General features: G+C 54.0%; 1 protein-coding gene across 1 annotated transcript; it reads left to right on the forward strand.

The window, feature by feature from the left end:
* The first annotated feature begins 4,001 nt into the window (after window positions 1-4,001).
* TSPYL2 (TSPY-like 2) lies at window positions 4,002-12,567 on the forward strand. The gene is made up of 7 exons (XM_015419464.1): window positions 4,002-4,910; window positions 6,697-6,774; window positions 7,234-7,345; window positions 8,113-8,258; window positions 8,344-8,423; window positions 9,571-9,722; window positions 12,110-12,567. The coding sequence occupies exons 1-7, from the start codon at window positions 4,095-4,097 to the stop codon at window positions 12,220-12,222; spliced, it is 1,497 nt and encodes a 498-aa protein (XP_015274950.1). The 5' UTR covers window positions 4,002-4,094; the 3' UTR covers window positions 12,223-12,567.
* Window positions 12,568-12,573: the final 6 nt, after the last annotated feature.

The raw sequence follows: 12,573 nt of genomic DNA on the forward strand, positions 1-12,573 counted from the left end.
CCTACCCCAATCCCAAACAGATTTGCCCAGCACTCTATCCTACTTTGTTCATGAGAACGTCAGAAGAGCCCTATTGGATCAGACCAGTGAGGGTCCATCTAGTCCAGCATCCCGTCTCACACAGGGGCCAGTCACTCCAGACAATCTCACTATTGTACTACTTAAAGAAGCTTAAATATTATACATACACTTTTCAATGATCTTCACACAGTTTAAATCACCACAAGGGTATCCATACATTCTGCAAATTAAAGCATAGTATTATTATAACTGTAATAACCACACTATTGAGGGACAAAAGTTCTAACACTTAGTTATAAAAATTGAAATTGAAAATTGAAATGGAGTCCTATGATGGACTTACCAAATTGGCTCACAAGGCTCCTATACACAAAAGTTCTTTCCCCCTAATATACAATGGGGCTTCTGAAGAAACATCCATAGGACACCAACAGAATTTTTTTAAAAAATTATCTACTTATATTCTGCTTTTTACCCCCAACAGGGTCCCAAAGCAGCTTACAGCCTTCTCCTCACCTCCATTTTATCCTCACAACAACCCTGTGAGGTAGATTCCGGTGGGTAGCCGTGTTGGTCTGAAGCAACAGAACAAAGTTTGAGTCCAGTGGCACCTTGAAGACCAACAGTTTAATTCTGGGTACAAGCTTTCATGAAGAGGAGGCGGAAGAGAGATTTATACCCTGCCCTTCACTCAGAGTCTCAGGGCAGCTTACAATCTCCTTCCCTTCCTCTCCCCACAACAGACACCCTGTGAGGTAGGTGGGGCTGAGAGAGTTCTTTCGAGAACTCCTCTTGAGAGAACAGCTCTGGGGGAGCTGTGACTGACCCAAGGTCACCCAGCTGGCGGCATGTGGAGGAGTGGGGAATCAAACCCGGTTCTCCCAGATTAGAGTCCGCGCTCTTAACCACTACACCAAACTGGCTCTCATTTCTTCTGATACACGGAAGTGTGCATGGACATGAAACCTTATTCACAGAATTAAACTTTGTTGGTCTTAAAGGTGCCCCTGGAGCCAAACTTTGTTCCTGTGAGGCAGGTTAGGCTGAGAGCGTGTGACTGGCCCAAGGTCACCCATCAAGCTTCCGTAGCAAAGCAAGCATTCAAACCTGGGCCTCCCATATCTTACTCCAAGACTCTAACTACTGCACTACAGTTGCTCTTAGCTTTTTCATTGGCAGCGCAACCACAGAACAGGCATTTCGTCCGACTGCGGCATAGGCCATTGGATCAGAGCAAAGACCTCCCCCAGCTGTGTCAGCTGGCCAGATGGGGAAGCCCACAAGCTATAGAATAGAATCACAGAGTTGGAAGGGACCTCCAGGGCCTTTAAAGCCCTTTATGGTCAGGGACCGGCCTACCTGAGGGACCGCCTTTCCCCGTATGTTCCCCAGAAAGCACTGAGATCAGGATCCCAAAACCGCCTGGACCTCCCTGGCCCTAAGGAAGTCAGGTTGATGGTAACCAGGACGAGGGCTTTTTCATTTGCAGCTCCGTCCTACTGGAACGAGCTACCTGCCGAGATTAGAGCCCTGCGGGACCTGTCACAGTTCCGCAGGGCTGTGAAAACAGAACTTTTCAGGCAGGCGTTCTGATAGGAGAGATGGCGTACCAGCAGCGCCCTGTGCGAACTTCGATCCAATATGACCTAACGTGGGGGCACCGTTGAATGTGTCTTTAAACTGCACTTTAGTTTTATCGCCATCTAATGAAACGTTTTATATGGATTGTTTGTGTTTTAACTGATGCTTGTATTTATGTTTTTATTGTGTTTGGATACTGCTTGTCAGTTTTGGAAGCCGCCCTGAGCCCGCTTGCGGGGAGGGCGGGGTAAAAGTGGAATGAATAAATAAATAAATAAATCTAGTCCAACCCCCTGCACAAGGTAGGGAATTCACAAATACCTCCCCCTCCACACCCACAGACCCCTGTTCCATGCCCAGAAGATGACAAAAAACCTCCGGGATCCCTGGCCAAACTGGCCTGGAGTTGTGAAAGGAGCACCACACTCCCACATTGCTCACCCCACCTCCGGCAACTGATATGCTGCGCCTGAATGTGGAGGTTCCACTTGCATATCATGGCTAATCGCTGTTGGCAGGCCTCTCCTTCTTGAGAATCCGTTTCATCCTTTTTGGGGTTCAACATACCATTTGGTTTGCAAGTGTAAAAGAGCCAAGTGCAGTGGTTACAAGGAGAAAGGGAGAGGAATGCTCACTTCTCCTAGGAAGGGGATACACAAGTCTGTGTCTGCGTGCTCCCATTGCCGAACTGGAATCACACAGTCGGGGTCCAGTGAGTTTAATGGATTTAAAACAAGGAATACAGGGGGCGGAGTACCTTGGCACTTCAGCAATTCCAAAGCTGTATTCTGCCATAACCAGGAAGGGCAGAAGGTTTTATAGCCCCAAATGACATCACATATAGTTTACACATTAAAGAGTCTCTAACTGGTACCAAGCAGTTAACATCATACAAGCATAATTTGACTCAGTGCATCTCTCAGTGGTGTCAGTAATTACACTTGTTTATTTTGTCTTCAGAACATTGGGAACATTAGAGAACACTGGGTCCCTTCCTGGGCTCACATGTGGAGAGCTAGCTGATAAGGGCTGCAAAGCACATTAAACCTTGCCCTCGGCAGCCTTGCAACTCCTAAATAGCATTCCATTCTTATTGCATCCTGATTCCTTCTAAGAAGGCTTCTTCCACACAAAAACGCAGTTATAAAACATATGCTCTGCTTTAAGTTTCTCTAATCAAAAGATTCTAGGTTACGTACCAAAATCTGGATCTATTATGATTAAACTTCTGAAGGCACAGTGACAGCTGTCAATATACATCAGGGAGAGCGTGTCCGAAACCACATTCAGAAATCACATTCCTTTTCCCTTGTCCTACAAAGGGCAAGGATAAAAAAGTAGTTGACAAACTGCAGGTGGAAGATTCCAAGAGCTCCCCACAAGCAGAACAGTAATGCGTCAAGGAGAAATCCTTCTTGTTCTTTTTTTGGCAGAGGCAGGTTGCTTTTTTTAGGGAGAAGATTCCAAAATGTGATGCTCTGCAGTCCATTCCACCGCATTTGACCCCTTCCTTCTCTTACACAGGTAAACCAGGGATCACATGGGGGAGGGGGAATCACCATGGCCTCCGTGATAGCAAATTGCACGTGTTAAATATGTGTGTTGTGTTTTAACAGGTACTGTGTCCCCCATCCTGAATCTACCGCATGGGGTTGCCAGGTTCTCATTAAGGTGTAACGCTTGGAGTCCACCCTCCCAAACAGCTATTCTCTCCAGAGGATCTGATCTGTGTTATTTGGAGATCAGTTGCAGTTCCAGGCAATCTCCAGGCCGCACCTGGAGGCTGGCAACCCTATCCAGGAACGCAGGGAAATAATGCCATTCCTTTTGCGTTCCTCAGACCACATGCACAGCAGCACTGCATTTTGCCTTGGGAGGGGGAAGAGATGTGCCTTTCCCCTCTTTTGCATAACGAGCTACCTCCGACAACACATTCCTCCTCTGCCCAAGACGCATGCGCCGAGGACAGCGAGCCGGGAAAGGCCAGGAAAGTCCCCAATGGAAGCCGCGCCCAAGGTGCCCGACGCGCATGCGTCTCCGAGAGGTCGAGGCGTCCGCTCTTCTTCTCCGGATGACGCCGCGGAAACCAGGTCGCCCGGATCGGCCAATGACAGGCAGAGAAAGGGCCGAACGATCGGCGTCCGTCTCCCCCCACGTGGTGTCCAAAAGACGGAGGGCTCACCTCCGCGACGGCCTCGCCGGGGCAGCCAATCGACAGACGCGACGGGAGCAAGCCTCGCCGCTATTGGTCGGAGGGGCCTCGGCCGGCGGCCAATGAGAAGAAGCTGCGCAGGCTTCTCTCGCGGTGGCAATTGGAAGAGAGTCCGTTTGCCTCTCGCGCCCTTCTCTCCCCCCCCCCCCCCCGCGTTCCCTGAGGTTTGAAACCGTCGTCGGCCTCGCGCTCCTTCCCGCCCCCCCCTCGCCTCTCTCGCTCCCCTCCGCCTTCCTCCCGCGAGACTTCCGGGGCACCGTCGGTGCGGCCGGCCGGAGCCATGAGCGAGGACGGCGGCGGGGCCTGGGACCCCGCTTCCCCGGCCTCCAAGCAGCGGCGCCTCGACGCCTCGGCCTGTCAGTCGCAGAAGGAGACCGAGGCGGCCCAGGCACTGGCTGACATGACGGCTTGGAGCGGCGGGGGGCGCGAAACCGCCGCCGAGCGGCAGGGGGCGCGCGAAACCGCCGACGACGAGGGGAGCCTGGAAACCGCCGCCGCCCAGCAGGGGGCGCCCGAAACCGCCAACCCGCCGGGGCTTCCCGGGAAGGACTTGGGCGCCCGGGGTGGCCGCGCTCGGCGCGACTCGAAGGCCGACGGGGAGGAGGAGCGGCCCGGGGACGGCGAAGGCGGCGCAGGAGCCGAAGCGGAGGGAAAGGGAGAGCTAGAAACCGCCGCCCGGCGCGCCAGGGGGAGCCTGGAAACCACCAAAGCGGCGGAGGAAGAGGAGGCGGCGGCGGGAGATGGCCGGGAGGGCCGGAGGAAGAGGAAGGAGGCCAAGGAGAGGCGGAGGGTGGCCGAGTTGGCGGCGGCGGCTGCTGCTGCGGCGGCGGCGGAGGACGAGTGCTCCATCATCTCGGTGGGCGAGGACGATGACGAGGAGGACGGAGGAGGAGGAGGGGGGGGAGGAAGGCCGCCCGCCAAGACGGAGCAGTACCTGGAGGCGCTGGAGGCCGTGCAGGTGGAGCTGGAGGCCGTCAACCAGCAGGCCGGCCGGGCCTTCAGCCAGCTCAAGGCCAAGTTCGGCCACATCCGGCGGCCCCACCTGGAGAGGCGCAACCGCATCATCCAGAACATCCCCGGCTTCTGGGTCACCGCCGTATCCTCCTGCAGTGAAGGGAAGGGTTAAGAATAACCGGGGGGGGGGGGAGAAGAGGAGGAAGGTCCTCTGGCCAGTAGGGCGGCCGTCCTCCAGGTTGAACCTGGGGAGCTCCCGGAATGACACCTTGAGCTCCACGCAAGAGAGAGCCCTTTACCCTGAAGGAAATGCCTGCACGGAGGGGGGGGGGCGCCCTATGGTGTGAGGGCCACCCCCAAATCTCCAGGAATTGGCATCCTATCTTTATACTTCCCCTCCCGAGGCTACACCCCCAGATCTCCTGGAATTTCCCAACCCAAATTGGTCCAGGGCTCTATTTGTAGCAGGAACTCCTTCGCATATTAGGCCACACGCCCCTAATGTAGCCAATCCTCCAAGAGCCTTACAGTAGCCCCTGTAAGAAGAGCTCTGTAAGCTCTTGGAGAATTGGGTACATTAGGGGTGCATTGCCTAATATGCAAAGGAGTTCCTGCTACAAATAGAGCCCTGGCTCAGTCTTCTGAGCCAAAATTCTGCTTGGTGAGCTACTGGCATTAAAGTTGTGAGGGAGCGATTTGGCTCCTGCATAAATTAGTTTGCTCTGGGGACCTCATTCCTGAAGGCAAAAATGTGTGAGCCGGAGGCTAAAAAACTGTGAGCCAGCTCACACTAACTCAGCTTAGAGGGAACACTGTGGGTAAACCTAGCACCTAAGCCCGCGTGAACAGAATTAGGGTTGCTGGTGATGCCCGGATCCAGAGTTTTGGAGCTGGGGTGGACCTGAATAGGTCAAGGATGGAAAATACTTGGAATTATATATATATTATAGCCTTCAGAGGCTACAAAAACACCCACCCACCCTATCTCCAGGAGTTTCCCAGTCCTAGCTTGCAAAAGAATGTATGGGAACACTGGTGAAAACGAGTGCAGGAATACCTTACAAACAAAATTAAAAACTTCCTAGTATATGCTTTGGTGAACGCTTCCTCTGATGCTGGCAGATGCTTATGCTAGGAAGTGTTTTTTTGGTCTGCCTTTAATAGGGTTGCTGTCCTTCAGGTGGGACCTGGAGACCCCTCAGGATTACAAGTGACCCCTAGCCTGCAGAGATCAGTTTCCCCTGGAGGAAATGGCTGCTTTGGAGGGGGGACTCTGTGGCCTTGTGCCCCACTGAGGTCCAGGGATGCCAGCCTCCAGGTAGGGCCTGGGGATGCCCCGGGATTCCAGCTCCTCTCCAGCCTACAGAGCTCAGTTCCCCTGGACAGAATGGCTGCTTTGGAGGGTGGGCTGTGTGGCTCTATATCTCTCCCCAGACTCCACCCTCCCCAGGTTCCACCCCCAAATCTCCAGGAACTTCCCACCCCAGGGACGGCACCCTTAGTCTTTAAGGTGCTGCAGGATTCCTCACTGCAGCAATTTGCTGCGATAAACTGGTGCCGCTGGAGTGAATCTACAAATCTGCGGTTTTATATATTTAAAATGTTTCCCTCCCACTTGATGCCCTTGGACCTGGGTTCTCTTGGTAGGACAACCCTTGATATATTGGTCCATCTAGTATAGTCCTGACCACAACACCTCTAGATCCTGGGAAACGAGCGAGTGGGTTTCCTTGGTGCCGCAAGACACCCTGGAAATGAAAGCATCAGCGTTGTATTAGCGTTCCCTCTACCTGGCGCCGGGCAGCGTGTCGGTGGGAGGCAGGAGGGCGCCTGGCGGTTTTCTGTTTCCCTGTTTGATCGCACTTGTATCCAAAAAAAAGTGGGACTGCAAATCTTCCTGTTTTTCTCCTTTGACTTTGACCTGCCAGTTTCTCAATCACCCTCAGCTTTCAGCCATGATCAATGACCGGGATGAGGATACGCTGAGCTACATGACCAATCTGCAGGTGACTGGCGGGGGAGGGTTGGCTCCAGAGGGGCTGTGCCTCAGTGGCAGAGCCTCTGCTTGGTTTACAGAAGGTCCCAGGTTCAATCCCCAGCATCTCCAGTTAAAAGGACCAGGCAGGAGGCGATGGGAATGACCTTGACCTGAGACCCTGGCTCAGTGGCAGAGCCTCTGCTTGGCATGCAGGAGGTCCCAGGTTCAATCCCCGGCATCTCCAGTTGAAAGGAGCAGGCAGGAGGTGATGGGAAAGACCTCTGCCTGAGACCCTGGGCAGCTGATGCCAGTCTGAGCAGACAATACTGACCTCAGCATACGGCAGTTCCTTAAGTTGGGGCGGTGGGGACTGGTCCTATTGCTGTGCCCGATTTGTGAGTACTTTCCTTTTAAGGGATTGCGCTGCAGGATGGGGTGGAAGGGATCCTTAGTTCCCCGATGACTGGATTTCTGTGGCTTTTACCAGGTTGAGGAGTTCACCCACGGAAAGTCCGGCTGCAAGATCAAGTTCTATTTCAACAGCAATCCCTACTTCCAGAATGAGGTCATCGTGAAGGAATTCCAGTGTGGGTCTTCAGGTATGGGGCGGGAGCTGTATGTCCGGGGGAGGGGGAGGGGTGTGGCTCGGTGGCAGAGCCTCTGCTTGGCATGCAGAAGGTCCCAGGTCCAATCAATGGCATCTCCAGTTAAAAGGACCAGGCAGGAGGTGATGAGAAAGACCTTGACCTGAGACCCTGGCTCAGTGACAGAGCCTCTGTTTGGCATGCAGAAGGTACCAGGTTCAATCCCTGGCATCTCCAGTTAAAAGGACCAGGCAGGAGGTGATGAGAAAGACCTTGACCTGAGACCCTGGCTCAGTGGCAGAGCCTCTGCTTGGCATGCAGAAGGTCCCAGGTTCATTCCCCGGCATCTCCAGTTAAAAGGACCAGGCAGGAGGTGATGAGAAAGACCTTGACCTAAGACCCTGGCTCAGTGGCAGAGCCTCTGCTTGGCATGCAGAAGGTCCCAGGTTCAATCCCTGGCTTTTCCAGTTAAGAGGACCAGGCAGGAGGTGATGAGAAAGACCTTGGCCTGAGACCCTGGCTCAGTGGCAGAGCCTCCACTTGGCTTGCAGAAGGTCCCGGGTTCAATTCCCGGCATGCGCTACGGAATATGGCAATAGGCGGTGGGAAAGACCTCCTTCACCTGAGGCCCCGGAGAGCCACTGCCAGTCTGAGTAGACTAGACTGATCTCGATAGACCGATGCTCTGATCCGGTAGAAGGCAGCTTTGTGGGAGAGCAGCCACAGGCCGCGTGCCACGTGCGGGTTCTCATCTCTCTCGGGTGTCTCTCTGTCCCTTCCAGGGAGGCTGGTGTCCCACTCGACGCCCATCCGCTGGTGGCGCGGCCTGGACCCCCTGGCTCACGGCCGGAAGAGCTTCGAGATGAACCGCAGCTTCTTCAGCTGGTTCTGCGACCACAGCTTCCCAGCGGGGGACCGCATTGCCGAGGTGGGAGGGGAGGCCCTTCGCAGCCTCTCCGGGGTTGTTTCCAGCCTCCGGGTTTCCCCCAACCCTCTTTCCTACCTCCCCACAGATCATCAAAGAGGATCTCTGGCCCAACCCGCTGCAGTACTACCTGATGGGAGAGGGGGGTGAAAACGGCGAGGAAGACAGGTGAGACGCCCCAAGGACTCCTGACGGCCGTCTTTCTTTTCTTTAAACCATTGATGGGCTTGCCCGTTGATGCCCAGGGAGAGACAGAGGTCCGGGGGAGGGGAATCTTCTAGCGCAAAGGTGGGATTGAGAGGACCTCGACACAAACACGGGTGACATTTTGAGCGAGAAATCTGTCCTCGTGCGTGTTCGTCAGTGCTCTCTTATACCCCGCCCTGAGCCTGCTTTGGTGTGGTGGTTAAGTGCACAGACTCTAATCTGGGAGAACCGGGTATGATTCCCCACTCCTTCACTCGCAGCTGCTGGATGACCTTGAGCAAGCCGTAGTTCTGATAAGAGCTGTTTTTCAAAAAGAGCCGTTTCTGTCAAGAGCTCTCTCAGCCCCACCTACCTCGCAGGGTGGGTGTCTGTTGTGGGGAGGGGAAGGGAAAGGAGTTTGTGAGCCGCTCTGAGACACCTTTGGGTAGTGAAGGGCGGGGTATAAATCCAATCTCTTCTTCTTCCTTGAGAGAACAGCTCTTATCAGAGCTACGGCTTGCCCAAGGCCATCCAGCCAGGTGCAAGTGGAGGAGTCGGGAATCAAACCCAGTTCTCCCAGATTAGAGTCTGCGCACTTAAACCACTACACCAAACAGTTCCGGAAAGAGCTCTGTCAGCCCCGCCTGCCTCACAGTGTGTCTGTTGTGGGGAGGGGAAGGGAAAGGAGTTTGTAAGCCGCTCCGAGACTCCCTTGGGTAGTGAAGGGCGGGGTATACCAATCCCTTCTCCTCTTATTCTTTTTCTTTGGTGGGGAGGGCGGGGGATAAGTCAAATAAAAATTCTACTTTGTCAGCTACTGGGCATTCAAGTTGTTAGGGAGCGATTTGGCCGCCGCATCAATTAGTCTGCTCCGGAGCCGCCCTCCTTCCTGAGCCAAGACAGAAACGTGTGAGCTGGAGGCTAAAGAACTGAGCTAGCTCACACTAACTCAGCTTAGAGGGAACACTGGTGGTGGAGTGTGCTCATGAATTATGTCCAAGCTGGAGACAGGAGGAGCTGTTTGTCGGCTCCCGAGGAGGCCTGCCTCGACGGGAGAGGGCTTTCTGCGCGGCAGGGAGGCCAGCAGAAAGAGACAGGGACACATTTTGTCCTTCCGCTGCATTTGTAGCGAGACAGAGAACGGGGACGACTTTGTGGTCATCGTGGATGACGATGGGGAAGACGAGGAGGAAGAGGGAGAGGAGGAGGACGAGGAGGAGGAAGAAGCAGCAGCAACAGCGGCGGACGTGCAGGAGATCATGGACGAGGAGACAGAGCACGGTAAGTATTCCAGTATTTTATTTATTTACACTTTCAATTTGTACCCCGCTCACCCCCGAAGGGCTCTGAGCGGCTTACATGGTGCATGGTGCAGAGACCTATGCAGAAACCCTACCTATGGCCACAGTACGTCTGGGGTGGGGGGAGCCCTACCAGGTAGGTGCCCTCCCGGCTCCAATCGTTCGTTTATCCGGTGAGTGGGCGACTTCTTCCAGTTTTTCTCCGGTGCGTTTTCCGCGGCCTCTGCTGTTCTTTCGACTCTCTGGCGACTCCTCTCGGGGGCTGTTGGTTATGGACCCTGGTGCGCAGCCGCGGTGGGCGTCACAACGTCCTTGCAGCTCCAGATGTCCTCCTGCTGGAATCCAGAATGAGCTCCCACCCACCCCACCCCAGAAGATATGTTGCAGCCAAGGCTCCCGCTAAGCTCTGGGGTCTTGTGAGCAAACATTCTCCTTTGTGAGCTACCGGCATGAAAGTTGTGAGCGAGCCATTTGGCTCCTGCATGAATCAGTTCGCTCTGGAGCCACCCTTCCTCAGATAAGACCAAAATGTGTGAGCCGGAGGCTGAAAAACTGTGAACTAACTCACACTAACTTAGTATAGAGGGAACACTGGTCACAACCCTTGACTTGGTCTCCCCCCATCCAAGTAATAACTAAGCCTGACCCTGCTTAGCTTCCAAGATCTGATGAGATTGGGCAGGACTGAAGTGTTCTGAACATTTAAAATAGTGGAAGAGCCGCCTGGGGAATACATGATACACGGGGGTTGGTGGCAATGTTCCCTCTAAGCTGTGGAGTCTTGTGAGCAAAAATTCTACTTTGTGAGCTACTGGCATTAAAGTTGTGAGCAAGTGATTTGGCTGCTGCATACATTAGCTTGATCTGGAGCCATTCTTCCTGAGCTAGGACAAAAATCTGTGAGCTGGAGGCTAAAAAACTGTGAGCTAGCTCACACTAACTCAGCTTAGAGGGAACACTGGTTGGTGGGGGGGGAAGTATTGTTGAATCTCCTGCATTGCACAGGGGGCTGGACTAGATGACCCTGGAGGTCCCTTCCAACTCTACGATTCCGTGATACCCAAAGGCAGCAGGACTAACGTGTTCCGAACATTTTAAGAGCTGCTCGTTCCCCTGAAAGAGGAAGTCTAGTAGGGAAACAGGCCCTGGGACTGTTCAGCCCAGAGGAAGGGAGTTGCCGATCCCAAGTGGGAAGCAATCGACTAGGGCAGCTCAGGTTTGTAACTTGGCGTAGGATTGAGGGAGAGTAGAAAAGTGGGGGGGAGGGGGGCAGGTTGGGAGGGAGGGAGGGAGAGGATTCCTTGCCTTGTGCAGGGGGTTGGACTAGATGGCCCTGGAAGTCCCTTCCAACTCTATGATCCGGTGATTGGTTTTGTTTACTTAGTCTGTGTCCGAGAGGTGTCATAGGATCACAGAATCCCAGAGTTGGAAGGGGCCCTATAGGCCATTGAGTCAAACCCCCTGCTCAGTGCAGGATCAGCCTAGAGCTTGGGTGTCAAACAGGGCCCCCCCCGGCGGGCTTCCATCAGGCCCGCAGTGTAACCGGCCATCTCCTGCTTCCAGTTCTGCTGCTGCTGCTGCATCACAGCTTGCTTCGCCAGACTCTCTCAATCGCTCAGCCATTTCATGTTTTCCCCTGGGTCCTAGACTCAGAGCTCTGAGCATGAGATTTCTGTGGGGAATCTCAACAAATGTATCTATTTATAGTTTCAATTTATAGCCCGACCTCCCCGCCAGGCGGGCTCAGGGCGGCTCACAGGCAGGCGTTAAGCCAACACATAAAAACAGGTTAAAACCATATAAAACCATCAGTACAATGTTACAGCATATTAAGAGCTCTAGATGTTCCAGAATAATCTTCCAAAATCAAATCAAAAGTAGGTTTGCAGCTTACAGAGCTAATGTTTTAAGCATGTTTTTATTTTAAGTTAAAAAAACCCTATCTTTGTGTTTGTATCCTTTATAAAGTTTCTATCTCCGCTACCTGGCATTACATTTTATGACACACATGGCCCGGCCCAAAAAGTCTCATTTATGTCAGATCCGGCCCTCCTAACAAATGAGTTTGACACCCCTGGCCTAGAGCATCCCTGAGAACTGTCCAGCCGCTGCTTGAAGACTGCCAGTGAGGGGGAGCTCACCACCTCCCCAGGCAGCCGATCCCACTGTTGAACAACTCTCAGCTGTAAAAAAAAAAATTACCTAAGATCCAGCCGGTCCCTGCCTGCCCTTAATCTCAATCCATTATCTTGCGAGTCCTCTCCTCTGATGGCCACCCGAACAGCTCCCTGCCCTCCTCTAAGGAACAGCCCTTTAGATACCGCGAGAGAGCAATCACCTCTTGACACCTTGCTTTTGCCCACGCAGGTGACGCCGTGGAAGAGATCCTGAGCAGCCAAGAAGAGAACGCGGCCGGCCCTGCCTCCTCCGTCCGCGAAGAACCGGACGGGAGGGATTCAGGGGCCGAAGAAGATGGCTAGCCCGGTCCACGCAGAGACCGCCCGTCTGGCTGGACTTTCCCACGGCGACCCCCGTGGCACTCTGACCAATTGCACTTGGCCGCGGCGGCAGGAGAAAAGGGGAGCGGTTCGAAGGCGCCTTCCCGCTCGGGAGCAGCAGTCACGTTGGTTGTTTTGTACCTTTATTTATTGCAGCGACTGCAGTTCCCCCCGCCCCGCCCTTCGGGGGGGAGGAGGGACCACCACACACCAGCAGCCCCCCTCCCCCTCCTTACCTGTCCGATGCTTGGCATCTCTCCTTACCTGCCTGTGTGGGGACTGTTTGCATATTTACGCCTCCCCCCTCCCCGGTGGCTGCTCAGGTTTTTGCCT

The sequence above is a fragment of the Gekko japonicus genome, unplaced genomic scaffold, assembly GCF_001447785.1.
Source record: "Gekko japonicus isolate JY-2015 unplaced genomic scaffold, Gekko_japonicus_V1.1 scaffold617, whole genome shotgun sequence".
Classification (NCBI taxonomy): Eukaryota; Metazoa; Chordata; class Lepidosauria; order Squamata; family Gekkonidae; genus Gekko; species Gekko japonicus.